The sequence below is a fragment of the Phascolarctos cinereus genome, unplaced genomic scaffold (genome assembly GCF_003287225.1).
Source record: "Phascolarctos cinereus isolate Bilbo 61053 unplaced genomic scaffold, phaCin_HiC Scaffold_726;HRSCAF=1367, whole genome shotgun sequence".
Lineage (NCBI taxonomy): Eukaryota > Metazoa > Chordata > Mammalia > Diprotodontia > Phascolarctidae > Phascolarctos > Phascolarctos cinereus.
The window spans coordinates 329,898,930-329,923,595 of record NW_027556098.1 but is presented as its reverse complement, the minus strand read 5'-3'; the positions used below and the strand labels follow the sequence as shown (position 1 = coordinate 329,923,595).

The 24,666-nt window shown below is 39.3% G+C and overlaps 2 protein-coding genes across 6 annotated transcripts; one reads left to right on the top strand and one right to left on the bottom strand.

The window, feature by feature from the left end:
* Positions 1–454: 454 nt before the first annotated feature.
* On the top strand, positions 455–7,966 carry CREBZF (CREB/ATF bZIP transcription factor). 4 transcript variants are annotated; one of them, XR_002325969.2, is made up of 4 exons: positions 455–1,984; positions 2,192–2,269; positions 3,399–3,467; positions 5,294–7,966. XR_002325969.2 is itself a non-coding variant. In XM_020993669.2 (2 exons), exons 1-2 carry the CDS (start codon positions 816–818, stop codon positions 2,205–2,207), a joined length of 1,185 nt encoding a protein of 394 aa, XP_020849328.1. In that variant the 5' UTR covers positions 455–815; the 3' UTR covers positions 2,208–4,076. The 4 variants fall into 4 exon arrangements, 1 of the variants encoding a protein (XP_020849328.1); XR_002325967.2 differs by having other exon boundaries at positions 2,192–3,467; XR_002325966.2 differs by lacking the exon at positions 5,294–7,966 and having other exon boundaries at positions 3,399–4,076.
* A 1,110-nt stretch (positions 7,967–9,076) lies between these two features.
* On the bottom strand, positions 9,077–21,806 carry TMEM126A (transmembrane protein 126A). 2 transcript variants are annotated; one of them, XM_020993671.2, is made up of 5 exons: positions 21,673–21,806; positions 13,906–13,999; positions 11,201–11,394; positions 9,975–10,089; positions 9,077–9,369 (listed from the first exon to the last, which is right to left on the bottom strand). In XM_020993671.2, exons 2-5 carry the CDS (start codon positions 13,989–13,991, stop codon positions 9,141–9,143), a joined length of 624 nt encoding a protein of 207 aa, XP_020849330.1. In that variant the 5' UTR covers positions 13,992–13,999; positions 21,673–21,806; the 3' UTR covers positions 9,077–9,140. The 2 variants fall into 2 exon arrangements, with proteins under 2 accessions (XP_020849330.1, XP_020849331.1); XM_020993672.2 differs by lacking the exon at positions 21,673–21,806 and adding an exon at positions 21,537–21,654.
* Positions 21,807–24,666: the final 2,860 nt, after the last annotated feature.

Sequence of the window (24,666 nt, the reverse complement as noted above, 5' to 3'; positions counted from 1 at the left end):
AGCACGATGTCCCTCGGTTCGTGCAACTTTGTATACAGTTACTTGATTACCCTTAGTAATTTTCTCCCACCACCCCAACACTCAGTAGACTCTGAATGATCTTTGAACGCAGGCACTGTTTTTATTGTGTCTTTGTGTCTCCGGCGTTTGGCACTTGGTGGGAATTTAATAAATGTTTGTTTTTGTTGATTCGGTGCCCAGCTGACTCTTGAACCCCCTGGAGGGGAGGAGATGTCTCCCAGAGAGTGATTCTAAAGGATGGATAAAGGGCGAAGCTTTCATTAATCAAGTATCACTTATAATCCGTCGGTTTGAGAAACAAAACAAAGCTCTCTGTGAGGAGGGGGGGACTCCTATTTCCTCTAAAAGACTGCGGTACACAAAGGAGCGCGTGGTCTGGAAACAAAACAAAGCTGTCAGACAGAGGACGCTTTCTTAAAGAACCCTCCACACAAAGGACCGCTGGGTCACTGCGAGAGTTCTCCAGTCTGCTTTCTCCCCCTCCTTGCCGCTCCCTGAAGTCTCGCGATGTCCAGCAGGAGGGAGGGGGAGCGGACGAGAAAGAGTTCCTGACTTCCGGCTCGCTCCAGTCAGTCGTCTCCCGGGCGGTCCGGTCCAGTCATCCTCTCCCCCCCGGCTGCCGCGGTGCCCACCTCTCTCGGCTCCCCACCCCCCCCGTCTTTCTCCCTTGCGTAGAGTCTCCGCGCTGCGGCTCCCGCGGCCCGCACCCTGGGGCCGGGGGCCCGCGAGACCTGCGGGGCCTGCACCGCGGGTTCGGGGACGGCCCAGTCCCCGCCTCGGCCCCCTGGGACTCGATGAGGCACAGCTTGACGAAGCTGCTGGCGGCCTCGGGCAGCGTCTCCCCTGCCCGGAGCGGGAGCCCGGCGCCGGTGCCCTCCCCGGCCTCGGGCTGTCTGCGCCCCCCGGGCCTGGCCCGGGCAGTGGCCGGGGAGGAGGGCGGCGGCGGCGGCGGCGGCGGCGAGGAGGAGGAGGAAGAAGGGGACGGGCCTCCGCGGCGGCAGGAGGGCGCCCCGGAGGCCGCGCCTGCTGAGGAGAACATGGAGGAGGAGGAGGAGCCGCTTGCAGCCGCCGCCCGCTCCGAGGAGCCGGAGGACATGGACTTTCTGTCGGGCCTCGAGCTGGCCGACCTGCTGGACCCCCGGCAGCCCGACTGGGACTTGGAGCCGGGCCTCAGCTCGCCGGGGCCGCTGTCGTCGGGGGGCGGCTCGGACAGCGGTTGCCTGTGGAGAGGGGACGACGACGACGAGATGGCGGCCGCGGCCGCCGAGATGCAGCGCTTCTCGGACCTGCTGCAGAGATTGGTGAACGGCGGCGGCGGCGGCGGCGGAGGCAGCGGCTCGGGCTCCGGCTCCGGCGGGGGCAGCAGTGGCGGCGGCGGCGGCGGCGGCAGCAGCAGCGCCGGGGCTTGTAGCGGCGGCGGCGGCGGCCCCGGGGGGGCCGGCGAGCGGAGGCGGAGGAAGAACCCCGGAGCGGGAGGCGGCGACGGCGGCAGCGGCGGCGGCGGCCACGGCCCGGCGCCGGCCAAGAGCCCCCGCAAAGCGGCCGCCGCCGCGGCGCGGCTCAACCGGCTGAAGAAGAAGGAGTACGTGATGGGGCTCGAGAGCCGCGTCCGGGGCCTGGCCGCCGAGAACCAGGAGCTGCGGGCCGAGAACCGGGAGCTGGGCAAGCGCGTGCAGGCACTGCAGGAGGAGAGCCGCTACCTGCGGGCCGTGCTGGCCAACGAGACCGGCCTGGCGCGGCTGCTGAGCCGGCTGAGCGGCGGGGGACTGCGACTCACCACCTCCCTCTTCAGGGACTCGCCCGCTGGGGACCACGACTATGCCCTACCCCTGGGCGAGCGGCAGCAGGACGCCGGGGAGGACGAGGACCCTGCGGGAGGAGTATGTCTCCACGTGGACAAGGATAAGGTGTCGGTGGAGTTCTGCTCGGCGTGTGCCAGGAAGGCCTCGTCTTCTCTTAAAATGTAGGGTCAAGTAACCTGCTCTTTATCCGTGTTTACCCCTTTCAGCTCCCTTACACCATGTAAAAACACGTTAGTGGGACATCTTCACTGGACACATTTCAGAGAAGAAAAGTAATAATGAATCATTAAGTGTTTAGCTAAAAGCATGAATGTGACACAGTAACCGACTCTTAATGATAACATGTGACTATTAAATTTCTCTGACAGTTTCTTTTTTAGGTGATTTCCTCCCTGCCAGGCTCCGTTGTAGGGGTTACAGAACAGTCGTACCCGCCTCACAACCTGGTAAGGATCCATCTCTTCCCCTAAAAGCTCATGCACTGCTGGTTAGTCTACTTTAATGGGCAAACATACACAATTGTTTGTATTGGGGGATTTAAAACAAAACAAAATGAAAAACAAACAAAAAAACTAATTTGGGCCCTGTCCACCCTGGAAACAGACTCGTGCTGGCCACTAGTGTGTTTAAGATGCTTCCTCTGATTGAAACAGCTGTTGATGTGTGTGCCCTTGTTCAAACTTACTTGTACTTAGCTGTTCTGTCCCCAGTGTGGACATGGCCTTCGATGACATCGTTCCAACTGTGCAGTGAAACCTGCTTATAGCCATACAGTTTGGACACAGTGAAAAAGGTGAAGTTGAATGGAAGTTCCAGTTGTACAAGGTGCAAATTGGAATTCCAGTTGGAGTGCAATTTTGCAGGGGTTGGCTATATGATTAAATCCTGTTGTATTTTTCAAACAGCTTTGAGTATTTGGGGCATGAACAAATATTCTGTAGTTCTAATTAGAGATGGTAAAATCTCTTGAATATTCAGGAATGCCTCTTAGTTTCCTATATAAGATATATAAACTTATACAGGCTCATTAGATTACAGAACTAAATATCAGTTTTAGAGAATTGGATATGCATACCAGACTCCTTTATTTAGTTAAACAGCCATTGAGAAGAGTAATAATGTTTAAATAAAACTGTTTCCTTGAGGACCAGCACAGTGATTCAGTCACTGAGTATGAATGAGTTGTTGAATATCTTTATTTTGTTGTATTAAAATTTCTAAGTTAAATTTGTGTCTGTACCATTAGAGATTTTAAAGATGGTTAAATGAATGAAAAAAAATGTAAAGTGAGGTTTCACAAAGGATGAATTTTAGAACCCCAAATATAAAAACGAAGATATTTGTCTCTTTTTTAGTAGTTGAAAAATTTTGGTGTTAACTAACCAGTGAGGTTAAAAAAACATTTGACACTTAGTAGAGAAGCTTTTCCCATAGCTGGGCTGCTCTCTTGTGTCCTTTGAATACACTAATCATATCTATTAGCGTAATCGGAGACCGATAGAAATTCTTTGTGAAACATCACTGTTTGATAAAGTATACGTGTATTTAGCATCCTTGTTTTTCTTTATGCTAAAGTGGATACAGCTGTTGGGGCAGAAGAGACGGGACCAGCTGCTGGCCACATTTCCTGCTTTATTTTAAAAGGTAGTATAAGAAATGAGGAAAAAGAGGTAATATCAGGGCTTCTGCTGTCTTTTTATTTTAAAATTGTGCATAATTAAAAAGTTAATTCCAGCAGTCCAAAGATGTAGTTAACTTTCATTTAACATGTTTTTGTTTTGTAAATGGAATCCTTTTTTGCACAACTGTAAATGTTTCATTGCTGGAGATAAGGTATTTGAGACTTAATATTGGTCTCTGGTTTGCAATTATGCATCACAACATATTTTGTAAAATCATCTACTGCACTTGAGCATGAATGGGCAATAGCTACACTTACAACACGAAATGATGACTCTGCTTATACCTAAGAGCAGGATTAAGTCCCCAAAATGCAACTGCATGGATTTTTAGTGCCTACTGAATCATACATATATAAACCAAAATTAGTTGGAAAATTATTTGAAACAGTGACTAACTTGTGATATCTTTATGGAATATGTTAAATGTAGCTTTGAAACAGAAGCCTTGAATTGGAATTTTAACTAACAATACTTGAATATTTTGTATATATTTCTTTGTATATAATTTTGTGCAGTACCTATGACAATAAGAATATGGTGTCATAATAAAACCAGGTTTGTTGATCTTTCAGTAATGGGCTCAAAGAATTTGTTCATCTCTATCCTTACCTTAATATTGGAAAGAAACAGGAATGGAAATCAGGAAAATGTTTGTTAGAGTTGGCTCTGGGTCTTAAGCAGTTAAGGGTTCTGGAAACAGTAAGTGTGGTGTTTCTTATAACAACACTATGTCTTCTTGTTGACATCATATTATAATTCTTGAATTAATTGAGGTTTGGGGCTGGACAATGCAGGGGAAACATTGATTAAAGCTTTCAGAATTGGGATGCTGTTTGTTTAGAATCACCACACCATTGAAATTTTTGCTTTGCAAAAATGTCATTTTACAAATGACAGTATTTGGAAATAGTTTTACAAAAGATTTTAAATGTGGAAAAAGTTGAAGATACTTTTAAAAGCTGCTTAGTTTAGGTTCCTTGTGTTCTATTAACTGTCCCTTACTAGTTTCCATTTCATTCCTTTTTCCTGATTTTGATGACTAAATGTTTTTGTGTCATTTATTACATCAACTTCATGTTCTTGTTTTCACATGGTAATAATCACTTGTTTTTTAGAACCAGCAAAGGTGTTAGTAAATATGGTCATATTTATATGTAAACACATTTTACTATAAATGTTTGGGCTTCTTAAACTAAGAACAAACTGATTACTTTCAATGTGTAGTGAGTAGAATACCCTAACACATGTCCCTTCTTCTTGTTGTTAATTAAAACAGTTATGATTATTAATATAAAGCTGTTGTCTTACTTTTTCTATAAGGTTGTGCTCTGAAGGAGTAGTGTTTGGATCCAAAAAGGCATTTTGGAGTACAATAATACTGATTTGGGAAATAGTTACAGTCTGATTTTCTTGTGAAGTAATCTAACATTTTGGGATAAAGGAACTTTTTCTTGATGGTTAGGATTTGCAGTTTCCTACATTTTGCATAGTAAAGTGATGCAGTACCTTAGTATAAATGAATATTTATCTGTTGTAAGAAAGTAAAAAAAGTCTAATTAGGGCTCAGCTTTCAAAATTTTTCTTAGTGAGACAAGCATGCAAATATTAAATGAATTCTTATAAGAAGACATTACATGTACAACTCCATCACCAAATTTTAAAAAAATCTTTGTTAAAACCTAGTCAGATGAAATCTCATGTGTGATCAAACCAGCTTGTTAAGATATTTTGAATTAAATGTGCATTCTATAATCATTGAATTAATCTCTCTTTCTTCTCTTTAAACAGCTTAGCAGTGTCTGCAAAAACGAATCTTTTCCTACAACCTGTAACTGACTGGACTGGTGGTAACAAAGTAGTTGTGGGAGCCATATCGGTCACAAATATTGGCATCTGCTGAAAAAATGAATGCCATTTCAAGCCCCCAAATTACTTCTATACTGATTTCACTTTCCTGAAGTGGAGATTTGAAAAGATTCTCTGGAATCCTTGAAAGACTTAATAGAAACACATGAGACTAATGGGTTAATTTTTGGATAAAATATTCTTGTCTTTCAGAGGAGTCATAATTCAGTTCTTTGCAGTACCCTTTAAAATTGGAACTGCCCCTTGGACAAGAGAATTATATATTTTATCTAGTATTTTTCAGTTTCTTTAGCAAGGAACATAGACTAGTGAATTACATTTCGTAAAACAATTAAATTAAAAGACCATCAGTTGTTGTAAGGTGTACATAATTTGTGCTCACTTAACTGTATGTAACATGGCAGTCTTTGTGAAGCTGATGCATTAACTTTGCTGAACTTAGTAAAATAATTAATGCAAAGTTCAGAATTTAAACGGCAGTCATTTTGTAGATGTTAAATTGTTTTGTTTTCATATTCATGGAGGAATTTTGATTGCTAAAATGTGTGGGACTATCTTATATAACCGAGAAGTTGCATAGGCAAGAAATAATGGATTTTTTTTCCTATTATGATTAATTTGACAATGTTGGGAATAATTCGAAGTTTCTAATAACTTGTATTAGTTTTTATTCATACTTTCATGTCAAAATGGTCTGTTGTTATGTAATGGCTTGAGCATTATGGATTTTAGAAGTGACTTCTTTGTAGCAAATGGTTTTATGCCATATACATTTTCCCAGCTTAATGACGTGATAGAGCCTCATAGGACTCTTGATTTCAATGGGTATTACTTGTTAGACAGTTATCTCCCCCCCACTTCCCCACCATCTTTAAGACTAATGTTAATAAGTATATGTTCTAATTCCAAACCAGTCATATTCTATCTTACTGGATATCTCTGTGAGTTAACAGCATAAATGTGGTTGGATTTAGGGGGATAGGTTCCTGCTCCATCAAGCATTTCTGGCTCTATCCAGGTATGCTGTTGATAAAGCAGACCCATCTCTCAGCCGTTATTCATGGAGTTACTGACTTCTTTTATGCAAAACACTGATAATTAGGAGTTGTGAAGTTCACTGTGGAATAGAGAGGTCCCTGCTAACTTAACACTTTCTTGATATGTATTACAGAATTTTAGAGCTACAGAACCTTAGAGATCTTAGGGACTGACTGAACCATGAATCGGTAATAAGAATTTTTTAAAAAGCATTTCTTCCCAGGCCCACTGTGAATCTGAAGTTTGAGGAATCTTGAAAATTTGTCATATTTCAGGTCCTTTGTTTTTCTTTTCATGCCTTAAAGTATACTGATATATACTTGAAAATAAGCAGAATGAATTCAGAAGATATTTAAGGATCTTTCAGTACTTCATAAGGAGAGCCATCATTATGAGCATCAATTATTGACAATACTGTGAAAAAGTTATATTTTGGATAAATTGGGTGTTGCTGTTAATACATCTTTTTCCCCCCTTTGTGGTAATCTCTTAAATTGCTGCCACCTGTTGGATATTTCTGAGTTGGAATTTTTAACACTATACTTTCTTTCCCCACTGGGAAGCATTTTTAAATCATTCATTATTAAGTTTGAGCAGATAGAGAACTAAGTATATGTAACTGACAAAAAACATTTTGTCCCTAATTGCCTCACCAAAAACAACAACAAACATTTTGTGCTTCATTTTTAACTTAGATTTTTGTTGAGTCTCTTGATAAACTGCAGTGAAACCAATTGAATACATACTCTAGCCACTGAGTGTGTTTTGAAGAGTAATAAGTTAGAAATTTCAGTTAAATCATGTCTGTGCTCTTATTAATGTTTTATCTAATTGAAGTGTGGAAATTATTGGTAGCCTCAAAGCGAAAAGCCAGTTTCTACCAGGCTATGACACTTCTAAATATTGCATCTTTCCCTGGCTTTCAGAATTGAGTAACACTTAGGTTATGAAGTTAGCATATTATGGTAAATAGAGTATAATACAATTTGATCTTTTTTATTGAGGCAGCAGTGATAATTTTCATACCACTAATTGTAAAGTAATATGCTGTAAGAAACATCTGAGAATAAATACTAGAAAATAGATGACCATTTAAGAAAATATGGGAAATTGTAAATATTTAATGTGTAAATTAAAAAAATTGAATACAATTCAAAATATTAAAGTTTTGAACCAACATTTACTTTATGTGAAACAGAAGAGAACAAACTTTTATGTAATTTAAATTGATGGAAACATTGAGCACCAATTACATGCAAGACACTGTTGGCATCATGATGGGGAGATACAAATATGTGTAAGACATAAGAAAGCAGTATGTAGTAATGGTTTTTAAAGAATTTGAATAGTTTTCAAGATAGTTTTAAATGATTTAACAAGTACTTCTTCCAGTTTCATACAGTTTGTCAATCATGGTTTTAGACTTTAAATAGTATTTATTGTGTCTGTTTTGAGAAAACGTGCTGGCAAAAAAAAAGGCTTTAAAGATAAGATTCATGGATACCTGATTTGTCACGGGAATGTTTGTTTAAAAAAAATAATAAAACTAAAAACCAATTGGTTTTCAGTAATCTTTAAAAAAACAAAACTTTCCCTTTTTAAAAAAGAAATTTATTTTGCCTTCTTGACTTTCAGAAATTTATCCCTTTACTAGAGTTTAGTTTCTTTCTCTCTTTTTATTTGACTGGTTTTTAAGATTTTTTTTGAAAATCCTGCCTTCTGCAGTGACTAAGCAGGCACAGCAGCATCCCCTTGCTGCTAACTTCCTTAAAAATTTACTTTAATGTTCTGTTTTATCAGCATTAGTACTGAAGAAAACTTCTGAAGTGTTTTATTTGAGCCTTTTAACAACCCTCTGAAATTACTTACAGTTATCTCTGTTTTGCAACAGTAATGTACTCCGAAGGGCTAGAAAATTTAGTAACTCTGACCTTCAGTAGCAGGGTAGGGAATAGATGAGTTGTCCTTAGCATCGTGAATGTAATCCTTTTATGTGTCATGCAGCTTTATTAAGCAGAGTGAATAGGATGTAGTGCTATGAAAATTGGAGGTTTGGGGAAATGTTATTTGAAAGGTAGAATAGATTTGTTCTCTTGTATTCTAGAAAGGACAGAGAAATGTGTAGGGAGCATATTTTGGCTTTGTCTAAATTAACTTTATTAGAGCTCTCCAAAAAATTGTAATGGGCTGCCTTTCAGTGAGCTCCCCATGATTAAAGCATTCTTTTCAGGGTATCAAAGGTATTTGTTTTTTGCTTTGGTAGGGATATTAAAGCAGTTGGACCTCCCAGACCTCTTCCATCCTTGAGGAAAAACTGTTAAAAGTTATAGAAACAATTTGAGTAGGTAAAAGGAGATGGATTTTGTAAATGGTAAGAGTGGCTATGTAGTGTTTTTTTATAGTCTACTTTTCCAGTTTGAAAAATTAATGAGAACACTGTTTAAACTTTTTGCTTTTTTTTTTTTTTAAAAAGGATAGTTCTTCACCTCTAATAATTTGGTAGCTTTCCTCCCTAAACTTAATGTTACCTGTATCAGTTATTTTTGAAAAGGACCACAGGCTTTAATAACTGAGCCAACTTGTAGATAATTTGTTCAGCAATTCCTGACTTTAGGCATTATTTTTGATGTGTTAGCTTCAGGTAATAGATGTAAAGTCACAGTAAAATTGGAATAAGTACAATTTTATTTGTATATTTGTTGGGTATTAAGTATCTTATTTTTACGTAATTTTAACCTTTTAGCTGTGCGCTTGATTTATTTTGAATATCCTGGAACTGGACGCCAGGTTCAGGTAATTCAAATGCTTTTATGAGTACTTCATACTGTTTAGAACCAAGGTATGCTGCAAACATAGTCTGCAGCATTATGGGAAAGACCATCTTTCTAAAGACAGGTCGAGAGACTGTGATCCAGTAGGTCCAAATATTTCCTTTCTGTGGTAGTGGAGCCGAGTTGTACCTAAAAAGAAAACAATGTTGTTGAATACATTTACAAAATTCTGGCAAATATATTAGTGTTTTTGGGATATAACTAAAGTCTCATTCTGATGTCTCAGTTGGGTCCCTGCAGGTGACCTTTGGGTCTTTGTTGGAAGCTATGCCCTTCCGTGCAAAAACTCCCAAGTCCTGTGTGAGCTTGACTTTAGTGACAGATTGGAGAGGTGTGGGCCATAGAACTTAGAAGACTACAGTCCACAAATTGGTGAAAGTATTTTAAATTACTGACGCATAAAAATAGGACTTGGGTTTAATAGGTGTTAACATAAGTACACTTCACTTTGAATAGTTCGCTACGAACAGTTAAAGGAAGCTTGGTTTGAAAAAACAATTATGATCTCTAGAACAGTCCGGTCAAAATGTACAGTTTTTTACAGATTGACAGGATATTGAAGCCTTCTAAGAAAAAAGTAGCAAAGCCAGGTCCTCCTTAGTCTGAATTTGATGCTCATTTACTATATTACCTTTCTTAAATGAATGTTAATTTTGAATTAGGACTAAATTTTTTATCTGGTTTGATAGGGGAATTACCAATTGAAAAATAGTGAAAGAATACAGCAAACATACCTGGCTGCCAGAGCACCATTTAGTGGTATAGCCAAAACAACAGGGTAGAGACCCCCGATTATGAGACCAACCATTCCACCTCTTATAACAGTACAGGCTTCACAGCTTAGATCACCTAGAAAATAAAACTAGTTGTTTTCTGGAATGAGGAGTTCAAGACATCAGTCAGCTTCAATGTACAAGGTATTGTGCTTGATGTTACTTCACTATCAACTGTATTTCACATTTGCAATTTCAGTAGCTGGTTTGAGCCACATTGGCTATAATATTTAATTACGCAACTGGAATTTCTGGAAATTTTCATCAGGTAACAAAAATTAATGTTAACTGACTTCCTTAATGCTTGTTATCAAGTTTTCAGTCAGAAGCAGAAGGGATGGCAAATAGCATCTTTCCCCTCACTGGCTGCTGCCGATATTTGAATACTACTTCAAGATTCTGATCCTCTGATTCTATTAACCAGTCACCACTTTGGGGGGGATGACTAATTTCAACTCATTCAAATCATCAATCTTAATGACTTTAGGGTTTCTAGTATCATAAAATGAAGATCTAGTTGAATCCAAGAGGTTGAAGAGGAAATAGCCAATCCCAAATGAAACAGAGTTGCAATTTAAATTCCCATCCCTGTGATGCAAAATCATGGCTTTCTTCACTTTTACTAGTTGTCTATAATTACTTCCTATATTTTAATTTACTAGTGGTCTTAAAGCAAATACTATGTTTTTGGAAGTGCAGTATTTTATCTAGCAAACTCAAGAGTTGGGACAGAGATATAGATAGGGATAGGCAGCTACTATGAAAGCGCTTGCATTCAAGAACACTGAACTCATGAGAGCAAATTGGTCTTATTTCATTGTAACTGTCTTCTGTATACTCAACATACTTCAAGTGTCCCTGATTTCCTTTCCCTTACTTTTTTTTTTAAAGCATAAGAAGAGACTTGGCCAGGCATATACTCTAAATCAACTAGTAAACTCATCTGACACCCCAAATACAAGAGGGAATGTTAAATTATGACTGTAACTTTTTACTATAAAGCATTAACTTTTTTACTATAAAGCATTAACTTTTAACTTGCAATGAAGTTGTCCTCTAGGTTCAAAGAATCAGAGAAGAATTTCAATGAAGTCTACGGAGCCTAACTTACAATCTATATTATACAAAATTATGGCAAATAAAAAAATTAAAACAAAATTCTTAAAAATGTTAAAATTGTAATTTACCTGAACTCAAAGGTAAACTTACAGCACTATCGTAAGTTAGGTAGGCTGACAAAAATGGGAGAACAGCCATTGGTAAAGCTGATGCTATGCGAGCACGTGTCACATTTAAGATGCGCCGGAAAAAACTGTTTGCTATTAGGCCACAAAAAGCTGCGTTTAGTCCAACATAAGCTGGTCCAGCCATAAGTAAATTCCTAAGAAATAAGAGAAATAATTGTTGGAACTTTTTTTCACACACTATTGTTATCAAGAGCTTGTATGTTTTGTAGAACTTAAACCTTTTGGAGGATGTCTAAAAAATCAGTCAGTGCAATTGCTATTTGTACTTTCCCTCCATTTCTTGGTCTTTAAGCCAGGTTTGTAATTCTCTAATGAAGCTAGATTTGAGAATATAACAGGGCTAGGAACTAGAGAGTGGACAGGCAGGCAAATATGGCTTTTGTATTAAAGAAGATAGGGCTGCTAGGTAATGCAGTGGATAGAGTGCTGGGCCTGGAGTCAGAAAGATGAGTCTTCCTGAGTTCAAATCTGGCCTCAGACACTTAACTAGTTGTGGATAATTGACTTTACCCTGTTTGCCTCAGTTTCCTGATCTGTAAAATGAGCTGGAAAAGGAAATGGCAAACTACTCCATTATCTTTGCCAAGAATACACCAAATGGGGTCATGAAGAATCGGACATGACTGAAATGACTGAACAACAATTAAAGAAGACGATTAGACTTGGGAGCCCAAATGTCATACGTGATACTCTTAAATGGAAAACAGATTTTACTTGGATGAGTTATTTCACAAGTAAGAACTGTCTTATTAGACAGTTGGTCTAGTTAGAAACTAGGGTTGGCTTCTTTTCTGGGGGTTATTTTAAAAACCTAAAGAAATGAAATGTTTATATAAAGCATAATTTTTCTGTCAAACAGAATTATCAATATAGGCATTGGGAAATTTAAAAATATTTTAGTCAAAACATTTTCCTCCCTCTCACTGTTTCCTCAACCCTTTCCCCTCCTCCCCCTTCCCACTGGAGAAATGATTAACTCAACTTGTCCAAGATAACAGAACTAATTAACAGCAAAATCTGCTTCTTTGCCTAGTGCTGTCATATCAGGATGCCTATCATTTGGTTTAGGGAACTGACTCTTTTAGCTTTAATTTCAATGATAGCTCTGGAATGCAGGTTCTGATTACAAATAGTTAATTCCTACAGCACTGATGTTAACATTTGCCATTCAGCCAAATGTGAGTTAAGAATTCAAGTGCTGACCCTTTCTTTGCCTTCTTGAAGTCATATGCTATAAGACCTAGCAATAAGTATTTGGGGTTTTACTATATTTCAGGGTTACAGATGGTACAACAGAGTCTAGAGTGGACCTTTCCCACCCATTGTGCGTCTCTGCTGGTTTCACCAAATGGTTGATGTTTTTGTGGAAGATGATGGTCCAAGATGTCCTCCATGAAGTCTTTGTTAAAAAGTTGAATATGTTCTTTTCCCATTAATGCTTTCTGTATCTTTCATCTATGTTGCCTTTTCTTGCCTTATCTATCTCAATAGATTACTAGGCATAAAGGAAATAGAAAAGAATTGGGCTTAGGTGACATTAAAAGTTAATGGTAAACCTTTTTATGATACTTACATTTACTTAAGGATTAAAAGATGTGGTTTTATTGGGTTTTTGCATTCCTGTCATTGGGTAAAAAGTGTAACCTGTCTAACCTTAGGTAATTCTTGTCCATGTCCTTTTATAAATCATCCATTTAATCTATCTGCCCACATACTGAATTCACCCTAATGTTTTGTGTAATACCCAAGTCATCCATGTTATCCTTCATTCTTCCTACGTGATTGACCTACTCCCTCTTCAAGTCCTCGATGACCATCTATGTTGCTTAGAAGAGGAAGATTCAGCCAGCTAAGATTACTTCTGCACAACTATACAAATGTACACATTTGTCAAAGAAACTTAACCAAGAATGACTTACAACAGATACACATCTGTCTTGATCACTACATTAATATGAAACTACCAGTAACCAAAAACACTAGATTTCTTGGATTGATGTAGCTCATCATTGAATAATTATGCAAGTTATGACAGATTTCAACTCTGCTGCCAACTATGATTCTTTTAAATACCAGTTATATTTGGGATGTGATAGTGCAGAATTTTAAACAGTATTCCACATGATGATACTAATCTTATGTAATCAGTTGAAATTTAATTTTATGTGTCTGTGCCCAAAATAATACTGCTTGTTATATGCACATTACTACCTCCAAAATTTTTACATAAACTGGAATCTTAAGATATAAAAGATTATTCAGAAAATACAAAACTGTTCATTCAGTACCACATTATATTAAAATTAAATTCATCTAAATATCTGTGATGTTTTACTACTATGCAAGGGACTGAAGAAAAATGGAGCTCACCTGTGAAGCAATTTACTATACCAGAAAAAAAAAAAAAGCAAACCATACTACATTTGGCAAACTTAACCTATCCAACAACTTTGAGTAGTCCCTCTAAAAACTTTCAGGTTGAATCAAACTACCATATTCTTTATTGTATCTGATGGGTATGCTGCTAAGGTAAGTAGGAAGTTGATATTGTCTATATTCAAAACTGCATAACTATGAAAATGAAGATTCATCTGGTTGTAACATGTACATACAAAACGTGTGCAAATCAAATAAGGTTATCTTACTGATCTGATTCTGGAAGTTGTTCCACTTTTCTGGCTATGATTTCATTGATTCTTAATCTTTCCGTATTTTCTTGATTATGTTCCATCTTGAGGCCTTAAAATGTAGAAATCACAAGGTTATTTCTCAGTAATTTCTAATTTAGGACACAAGTAAAACAAATGTCCTTATAACTAAATGTCTGACTGAAAAATATGCCCAGAATCAATTATGCTTTGAAGTTTTTCCTTTCAGAATCAAAAATCATAGAATGAATGTCTTAGGACCTAGCCCTATAGCTAGATAATTAATCTATAACTTACAGCAGATAGCAAAACATTCTCAAATGGGAGTGTAATTCAAGAAATATTTGGTTGTTTTAAAATACTCCAAGTATTTACGACAACAAAGGGAAAAATAACTGATAATGAAATCTTAGAAACTTAGTTGGAAAGGATCTCAGCCAGCCATGTAGTCTAATCAATCCCTATACTATAATGCCTCCAAGTAATTAGTATACACATAACTTATCAATTTGAGGAGAAAGATTTCCAGTGATGGAGAACTCAACATCTTCTAAGGTAGCATATTCTACCTCATAACCTCTAACATTCAGGAAATATTTTGTTGTAACAAGCTGAAATTGGTCCCTGTGACTTTGAGCTATTGTTTCTTGTTTCACCAATTAAGACTATGACTTGAATTCTTCTACATGGCCACCTTTCAGATTCTTGAAAACAGCTGTCATGTGCACTCTAAGTTCTTTCTGCTTTAGGCTAAACATCTCCAGTTCTTTTAGCCAATTGTCATATTCCAGTTCTCTGGAACTGAATATTTGAATACCTGGCTGACCAAAATGGCCTGAAATACAGACCAAGATGGCCTGGCAGGACCATGTTCCCTTTTTCTGCATACTATGCTTCTATTAATTAAATCTGAAGAGGTGCTAGCTTCTAGGGCTTTATGGCATACTGGGGAGAGTGCTGGGATTGCAATGGGAAAGACTTGGTTTCAAATCAACCTCAGATACTTCCTTACCATTTTCTGCCTCAGTTTCCTTATTTGAGAAAGGAGGATAACTATGCCCCTTCCTAGATTTGCTATGAGGTTCAACTGAGATATTATGTAAAGTTGTGGTGTAAATGTCAGTTCATCATTTGGGACTTTGTCAAATTCGCCTTGTGTTGAAATTCATGTATAGTAGTATACTGTTAAAAATGGAAATGAAGCATATTCTATATTTGATGAACCCATGCTGGGAAACTACCCCTTAATAATAATTTAAAAAACATTTTGCTTGAAATTGAATGCAAGCTCACCTAGCTTTCAAAGCAAGTTGCACCTTCCCTTCTGGCCTAACTTGTACCAGCTGTGGATGTGAAAAGTGAATTTTTAGGAGTTGTTTCTTTAAATGTGCTTACATATAGGTATCACTTGATTTCTTACAAAAACTGTCAGATTTGTAGTATAAGTATTTCCTCCTTTTACAAATGAGGAAACATTAAAGGAGGATGAATGACTCTAAAAATTTATGATAATAACTGACATCTACATATTATACTAGCTTGCAAAAATGCTTTATAAACATCAAGACGCTGGGAATAGGTACTCTTATAATCCTCATTTTGCAGCTGAGGAAACTGAGACTTAATCAAATTTCATCGTAAGATTAATTGACTTGCCATGGGGTCACAGCTAGTAAATGTCTGAGGCAGAATTCGAATTCAGGCATGTCTGAGTTCCAATCCAAAGCTATCCACTGTACTAGCTGGGTAGATTCTAACCCAAATGTCCTAAATCCACAGCTCTTTCCACAGCACTAGTACTTCAGTAGCAATTAATATAACATTGACAGAAAATTGTATAATATCTGATGTCTGAGCAAGAGCTGTAGACTGAAAGAAAAAGGATTTAAGTGATTCCTATCTACAAAAAGGACTGCTAACCACTAGGCTTACAGAAAAGCAAAGCAGTCTCTCCTGTAAAACAAAAAAATTTTAAATGAGGCACCCACACGAGCATGTACCCTATGTGAGGTCTTGGTTCAGATAATGACTTATTACCCTTTAGACCCAGAGGTAGCCAGGTGGCACAGGGAATCGGTGTTTTATTTAAAATCAGGAAGACCCGAGTTCAAATCCAACCTCAGAAACTACCTGTATTACCCATGGCAAGTCACTTAAGCTCTTCTAGCTTCCTCAGTTTCAAACCCCTCTGCAAAACTGGCATCCATCTCAGAGTGAGGATAAAATGAGACTTTTTAAAGCACTTTGCAAATCTTAAAAGCACTATATAAATGTTAGCTATTATCACTCTTTATGATTTATATTTTGATCAGTGATTTGCAAATTGGTGGGTTCCCCCCCACCAAGAATGAGGTAGGAAAGTGACCTATCTCATGCCATTCCTTTCTTGTTTCACACATTATAGCTCCACTCTTCATCTTTATTTAACAATTAAAAAGCAAGGAGTGATTCTCAGTACACCGCCCTCATTCTAAATGAATGAAGCTGCAATCCCTGACCTTATTATCAAGTCCAATGACTCCTACCAAGTTGACAACCTCCCTGCCCTTTCTGTTGTATCTGATACTAATGGCTACCTTTTCCTATATACTCTCTTCACATAATATTAACCTCACATATCTATTCACTTGTCAGTTCAACCTCTCTTGCAACTGTCCCCTCTTCATTCAAATGACAACTGACCTAGATCAGACCTTCACTGCCTCTCACCTGGTCTAATGCAACTTCCTTCTAATCAGTCTCTTCAACCTCCACCGAGTTGCCCAAGTAAACTTCCTCAAGCACTGGTCTTGCCACATTGCTATCCTTGTTAAATAGAAGTTTATTGACCCTGGGAACAAAGAGCTGTTTGACATTTAAACCCTTCACAATTTGGCTCTAGCCTACCTCTTTTCTTTTTGGCGAGGCAATGGGGGGGTAAGTGACTTGCCCAGGGTCACACAGCTAGTAAATGTCAAATGTCTGAGGCCACAACTGAATTCAGGTCCTCCTGACTCCAAGGCCACAGCCATATCCACTGTGCCACCTAGCTGCCCTTCTAGCCTACCTTTTAAGTTAATTATGCATTACTCCCCCTCACCTGACTTCCTCTTCTCATAGTCACTCCCCAAGGTCAACTAACTCCCACTGACTCTTACCTAATCCCAGTGATACTGAGCCTGCTGCCCATGCAATAAACTACCTGCCTCCCTATCTCCTACTTCCCTTTCTCTCATCCCCAGCCACCTCAATCCTATCCTGCCCCCAATGGCACTCTCCTATTCAGTAATTAACAAATACCCTTTTCTTTTATACCTCTTCCTCTTGTGGTCTTTCCATCTTCGGGTACTCAGAAAGCCTTGGCTTCCTATAGTTGATATAGTATTCCTGGTTATCCTTTCTCTAACCAGTTATATTTTCTCTTATTCTCCTAATATAGGGGAAGAGTCATATTCATTTAGCAACCTCTCAGAGGCTCACTCTATTTTTCACCCATTACAGATAACTGGCAGCTGTTATCAGCAATCTTCAGTACATTCTCCCTCTTTTCTCAATGAGTTCAGTCCCTGGCTCAGTCTCCCTTTCCACCCCAACTCTTGCCTTATACTAAGACCAATCAATACTATTGTCTACTATGTGCCAGGCACTGTGCTAAATGTGGGGAATACAAAAAAAGGTAAAAGACAGTCCCTGCCTTACAATCTAATGGGAGAGAAAATGTAAACAAAGATGTACAAAGCAAGTTACATACAGAGGATAAACAGGAAATAATTAACAGAGGGAAGGCAATAAGAGACTAAACACTCACAACGATGTTTCCTCAACACCGTTCCTCCTAAGTCAACTCGTAGTGGTCATACTGTCATTCACATCTGGGGCACAGAAGGGTCAAAAAAGAAGGAAAGTAAATAGAGATAAAATAATAAAAGTAAATTCAAAAATTTGCGGAAGGGAGGGGAGGGGAGGGAAGGGAAATGTCTGTGAAGGAAGCCTGTGGGAATATACTAAGATTAAATTAGTGTAAGCATAATTAAGCCCAATGACACAGTGTTAGGGGATTGTTGTTTGTTGTTCATTTGTTTCAGTGGAGTCTAACTCTTCCTGACCCCATCTGGAGTTTTCTTGGGAAAAATACTGGAATGGCTTGCATTTCCTTCTCCAGCTCATTTTACAGATGAGGAAACTGAGGCAAACAGGAATTAAGTGACTTGCTCAGGGTCACATAGCTAGTAAGTGTCTAAGGCCAAATTTAAACTTAGGTCTTCCTGACTCTAGGCCCAGCACATTATCCACTGTGCTACCTAGCTGCCTCATTTAAAAGTGGAGGGAGTAAAAATAAAAAAGGAAAAGAAAGCTAGCCATTTTATCTATCCTTATATGTGGATAGATTAAAGAATATAATAAAACAAAACAATTGCAGGAGCAGTAAGAAAAACAATTCTTTTGGAATTATTTCTGCAATAACTGTAGAAGCAGTAAGAAACATCTAAAAAAATATAAAGTAACAGAATTTAGATAGGAGCCTGGAATACATTGACTGGGTCTGATATTTCCAAAAAGAAGAGGGGTTACAATCATACTCTTAAAGTAACAATAAAAATTCACAAGTTTGAGAGAAGAGGAAACTATATTAAAGACCACAGATAATTTAATCTCATTATTCAATGTATATATGTGTATATATATATATATATATATATATATATATATATATATATCTGAAATATACAGCATTTAAATTCTTAAAGAAAAAGCTAACTGAATTGAAAACAGCAACACAAAAGTTGCAAGAGACTTTAATGTTGCTCTCAGAAATGGATAAATAAAGAAACAGAAACTGAAAGGAAAATATGAAAACAGAATGTCAGAAAAGCTGGATCTGAAAGCCTTATGTTTAAGGAATATGTACATTTCTCAGGATTACATGGTACTTTTACAAAATTATTAAGGTGCAGAGAAATTATAAATGTAAAAATGCATTAAATGTAATGTAAATGTAAAAATTTTAGATATATTCTTTATACATCATAATAAAATAAGCAAGAACTAAATGAAGGCTTAATAATGACATCCTGGAAAATAGGTTGGTTAGAGAACTATGTTCACAAGAACAATAATGATAACATCAAAATTTTGGGGATGCAGCTAAAGCTGTGCTCAGGGGGGAAATATTATCTCTGAAAACACACAGAAACAAAATACAAAAAGAGGATTAAAGGATGCAACTTTTAAAAACTAAAAAAAAATACAACTAAGAGATCCAAAATAAGCACATAAGACATGCTGAAAATTAGATAAAAAAGAGAGAATGACCAAAATAAAAAATGAAAATGAATTTATGAAGAACAGTGACAAAATAAAATAGTCCTTAAAGCACAGTCCCTGGAACTCTGAGTTCATCTGCAAAACCCTTTTAGCAGGTCAGTGGGGCCAAAGCTATTTTCAAAATAATATTAAGACATTTTAATTTCTAAAATGGTAAATACAGATATAACACATAAAAACAAAATCTCTTTGGAGAGTTCTAAGAGATGTCTCCAACAAGGTGCTGAGATTCTTTAAAATCTGGCCTGCTTGAATTAGTGACACAAATGCTCAGATTCCTTAAGAGTCTGGCCAATATGGAGGATCTTTAATAAACCTTATCTCTGGCTGAAAAAAAAATTTTTTTAAGAGAGTAAAAGGATCTTGAGAGCAAAAAGTTTGAGAACCATTGTTAACAAAATTGAAACTTTGAAGGAAAATGATCATAAAAACATAAAATATCTTAATTTTTAAAAAAATAACCTCAAGGAGTACAATCCTTCTATGCTTCACTACCACATACCTCTTCTGCTTTGACTTCACTATCCCTCCTAACCAATCTCAACCCAATAATTAGGCATTTTAACTCTATATTCTGCTCTTAAGTCTCTTTGCTGCCTTGTCTTATTGGGATTCTTCTCCTGCCAAACCTCAGTCTTGGATTACTCCCAGCATTCCTCAACATTTATAATCAAAAGCTGATGAAAGAAAAGCGGAGAAGTCCCACAATTGTGCTGACTAATCACATTACAGTTTCTTGCTATCTGAGCTCAAATGGGCCACCACTGCAACAAGAGTTCTTTTTCACTCTTCTGATTCCCTATTTTACTCCAAACAGAAACTAATCCAACTTTCTTCACTTCTCAATCCCTGCTTGAAAGATCTGTCAAACTGAGGGAAAGGAAGAGTGATTAAGAGAAGATGTCAAGGAATTTCAAAAGAAAGAGAATGTGAGAAAAGGAGTCATATCCAGTGGCTTCAATTTTAAAGAAAAGCAAGAGGCAAGACTCTCAGGTTGGTGTCTCAGGCTCACAATATCAGAATTATCATTCTCCCTAACCCCACATATCCTACCTGTTGACAATCTTGCTGTTTCTCCCTTCACAAGATATCTCATAGGTACTCCATTCTTTCTACTCACACAGCGATCATCTTTGTTTAGGCTCTCATCACTTCTCACCTACATAACTGCCAATAGCCTCCTAATTGGTCTCCGACCCTACATGCAGTCCATCCTACATGCAGATGCACAAAGTAATTTTCCTTAAGTATGAATCTGACCAGGTGACTCCTCTACCCAACCAATTCCAGTGGCTTTCTATTGCTTCTAGAACAATACAAAAAACCCCCCTCTGTTTAACTTTTAAAGCACTATACTGAGGGCTATTTATCTTTCCAGTTTCATTGGGTACTACTCCCCATCCCACTCTGGAATGTTGTCAAACTGGCCTTCATCTTCAAGCCTTGGCACCAGGCAGCCCTCAAACCTGAAAGACTCTCCCTCCTTACCTCCACCTCATAGAAACCCACACTTCCTTTAAGATGCAGCTCAGAAACCATCTTCAGCATAAAGCCTTCCAGATCATCCCAACTGCTAGGGCCTTCACTCTCAAGCTACCTTGCATATATTTGAATTTAACTTCACATTTATGCCGTATATATTTTTACATGTACTTGTTCTGCCCATATCTCCCTTGAGAATGTAATAATAAAAGCTAGCATTTACACAGCACTTTACATTTTATTGCACTTGATGGAAGCTCACAGAGATTCGAGACTGTTTCATTCTTTGTACCTGCAGCCCCTTCACCCAGCACAGTGGCTGGCATATAGCGGGCCTTAATGGATTACTAATTACTTAATGGATGACTAACTGAATGTTTATCATGAGTCATCTCCTCTTGCGGGACTTGCGAAGAGCATAAGTTAACAACAACATATCTCTACCAAGACCGCTGTAACCCACTGTCATCATTTATGGGGAAGCACAGGTATATGGGCAAAGACTGGGGAGAGAGAAGGATCAAACAAGACAAGGCCTCGAGGAGTTTAAAATCTAGCAGGGGGTAAAACAAATGCACATAGAGCTAGAAGGGAAGTGCACATGAAAGGGCTCATCGGGGGAGGCTTGGGGGAAGATGACCCCCGAGGACGACTTTGAAAAAAGGAAAACATTTCAGAGAAGGGGAAGGGGAGAAGAAAGCTGATCGTAGGTTGTATTAAAAACCTCTGGGGAAGCCTTGCTTCCGTCTAGGGAAGAAGGGAAGGGAGAACCAGTCCCGAGAAAAGCCGGGGCAGCCTGAGGCCAGACTCCCAGACAGCAGCATTTTTCCTCGGACTCTGACCTGCCTCGGGCTCTCCAGGAGCTCAGTGCTGTAAGGTAGGCCGGGCCCGCAAGGACGAAGGCGGCCAAATCTGAGGGCAGACGGAGGCCGGGGCAGGACAACGGCGCCACCTCCCTCGCCCAGGGCGCGCGGATACCTGGTGCTCCGATTCGGTAGCGAAGAAGTCGCGGAACGGCCTCCACAGCAGCTCACACTCAGCACAACGTGAGCGGTCTGGCTCTGGGCGCCGCCATGTTTACCCTTCACGTGACCTCCGCACAGCCGCGGGGCGCCTGCGCGCCGCGATGGCGCTGATTGGGCAGCCGCACTAACTAAAGACAATGACTTCCCCGCCTCAAGAAGAGAGAGCGTGTGCTGTTTGTGCCTCTGCATGCTGAATTGTAAAACGAGCATAACGACCCTTGTAAACCTGAAAAGCTGAGCTCACGTTCAAATGCAGACCCAGATAATTACTAGCTATGTGACCCTGGGCAAGTTACTTAACTGCTGCTGCCTCAGTTTCCTCATCTGTGAAATGGAGAAATAACAGCAACCTACTTCCCGTTGTTGTTGTGAGGATCCAATGAAATAATATGTGTAAAATATTTGTAAAATTGTTGTGTTATATAAACGTGGGCTTGTTATTACTGTTAGTGAGCCATGGCAAGTGGAAAATTGTCCATAGCCCAGAAAGTCAATGTGTAGAGACAGTTCCTTATTATTGTCGGGCTTTTACCTACAAATTGAATCATTTCCTAGTCCTATGTTCCTTTTCCCCATCAAAACATTAAAGCTGCCAGGTCTGCCTTATAGTAATGACGTCTCTACTGTGCTTAAGAATTACACAGCACTTTTCTCTCAAACTTTGTGAGTAGTGAATGCTTTTTTATTTTTTTTTTTAATTTAAAAATGAGGAAGCTGGTTCAGGAAGCTTAAATGACCTTGCCTGTGTTCCTTACCCAGATAGGATGAGTCTCAGAACTGGAACTTGCACCCAACTGTCCTGCCTCTAAGTCCCAGGTTCTTTCTAGCATATTATCAGTTCACCATACTGCCTCAAGAAGAGGGAAGAACATAAAAGGAAACATCTTTAATGCATATAGAAAGTTAGGGACCTGAGAAACCATCATTAACCCAATGAGAATTATCATTCCCATTTTTTCAGATGAGGTGTGTCAAATGAAAACCTTGAGAGAGTGATTAGGTAATTAATAGGCAATTTATTAATTAGGTTAGCTGGCAATCAATAAGTTGTTGGCCAGTGATTTCTCTCAGTAACCAAAGACACCTTAAACCAAAGACACCTTGCCTTAAATCCCTTCTGAAAGGAAATCCCCTGACAAGTGCAAATCAACCCAATTTTGTGGACATTTAATGAGGAAGTGGGTTAAAAGTCTTCAGCTCCTCCTGCTGAGAAAATGGCTTTATCATGAGACTCAGCACTGGGGCGGGAGAAACCATTTCCATTGGACTTCTGTGGCTAATTTTCTCCTTCATGAGCTAGGTTGCCCTAAACTCTAAGGGAGGGGATCAACAACAGGGGGTTCTTCCACTAGGTAAAGGCTCACTCAAACTAGATTCTGTTTATGCTTTAAACAGATATTAGGTCTCCCAGTTGGGTGGAGTCCTTGTTGGCTTCAGTTTCTTCATCTGTAAAATGAGCCGGAGAAGGAAATGGCAAACCACTCCAGCATCTTTGCCAAAACCCCAAATGAGGTCACAAAGAGTCCGACGTGACTCAAAACTACTGAACAGCAATGATGACAGATCGTGGGTTCCAGGAGGCAGGGGTCCATCCCTTTCTTTGTATCCCCATCGCTTAACATGGTGTGTGGCACTTAGTAGGAGCTTCAGAAATGTGACTCTGCCTCCCAAGGTTGTGGTGAAGAAAGCTTAAAGCACACATACACACATGATCTATCATCATTGTCCCCTATTGCTTGCTGTTTTCACAGACCTTTACCCTCCAATGATCACAGACACCCTTTTACTGATTTTCTGTGTCCTGCTGCCTTTTGCACTGTCTGCCAGAAGATCCCCTGATATAAGTACCGTATTGTGTATTCTCTACTTTTTTTTTTAACTCATAAACTGAAAATGAGAATATGGTATGTGTTTTAAAGATAAGCAGTATGATTTGGTGGAAAGGTGTGTTTCTGGGTCCGGAGTTAGAGGACCATGTCTCAGATTACAGCTCTATTTCTTACTCAGTACTCATGTTGATGTGATTTAGGGGTGAAGGGACCCCAAAATACCCAGGGACAGGGTGGAGGTGTCTGAAAAGAATTCACAGACTCAAGCAGTCTTCCAGTCAGGTGGCACAAAGATTATCATAGCGCTCATATGCCAAGAAGAGCTTCTTAAGGTATTCTGCAACCTAACTGGAATGATGTAAGCTTTAGCTTACATAGAAAAAGTAGTGGATTATGTGCCAATATACCAATTAAGTAATTACATACTACCTTAGTCACAGGCCTTATTTACTACAGGAAACTGGGGAAGGGAGTTTCTAAGGGGTGTATTTTTAGTCTGCTATGTCTGTGACAAGTTAGCTTTGGGAGTGGATGTCTATAACTTGACCTCTGGATTGTTCGTGATGACTATGGGAATCAGTACACGAGAATTTTGTTGATACAAGATCGTCTCCTTCATACAAGGGCAATTCTACAGAGGTCAACTTGTTCTTGTAACAGGGACAGATAGTGAGATAGTTTGCCTCATGGGCCCGCTCCTGAGTTGTTGCCAGAGATAGGGTCTTTGGGCTGTGGAGAAAACTGTCAGGTATAGTTTGAGGCTAGGGAGAAATATGATCTTGGAATTGGAGTCCGAGTACAGGCACCCAAACACCCCATCCATGTGACCCTGGGTTAGTTACTTCTTCACCTTCCTAGGCTTCAGTCTTATCTGAAGATTAGAGGGTTGGAGCCTCTCCTGGGCTATGGATTCCCTTGTACTTGTACTGGGGTGCCTCTGCACTAGCATCTGATTTTCCTCCTAATAAAACTTTTCTGCTTTCAACTCAATTTGGGCTCCTCTGCATTTTGAGGGGTGGGCTTTGTGCAGTTGACAAAGGGAAGGCATTAAGGCAAGAAAAGCTTCTTGCAGGAAGTGAATTTCAGCTGAGACTTGAAGGAAACTGGGGAATCCAGAA

Bases quoted from the DNA above. Each gene is read 5' to 3' on its own strand.
- TMEM126A (XM_020993671.2), bottom strand. From the start codon at position 13,991: ATGGAACATAATCAAGAAAATACGGAAAGATTAAGAATCAATGAAATC. The intron at 10,090-11,200 runs GTAAATTACAAT...TTTATTTTCTAG, and splicing joins AAGTTTACCTTTGAGTTCAG to GTGATCTAAGCTGTGAAGCC. The intron at 9,370-9,974 runs GTATGTTTGCTG...TTTTCTTTTTAG, and splicing joins AATGGTGCTCTGGCAGCCAG to GTACAACTCGGCTCCACTAC.
- CREBZF (XM_020993669.2), top strand. From the start codon at position 816: ATGAGGCACAGCTTGACGAAGCTGCTGGCGGCCTCGGGCAGCGTCTCC.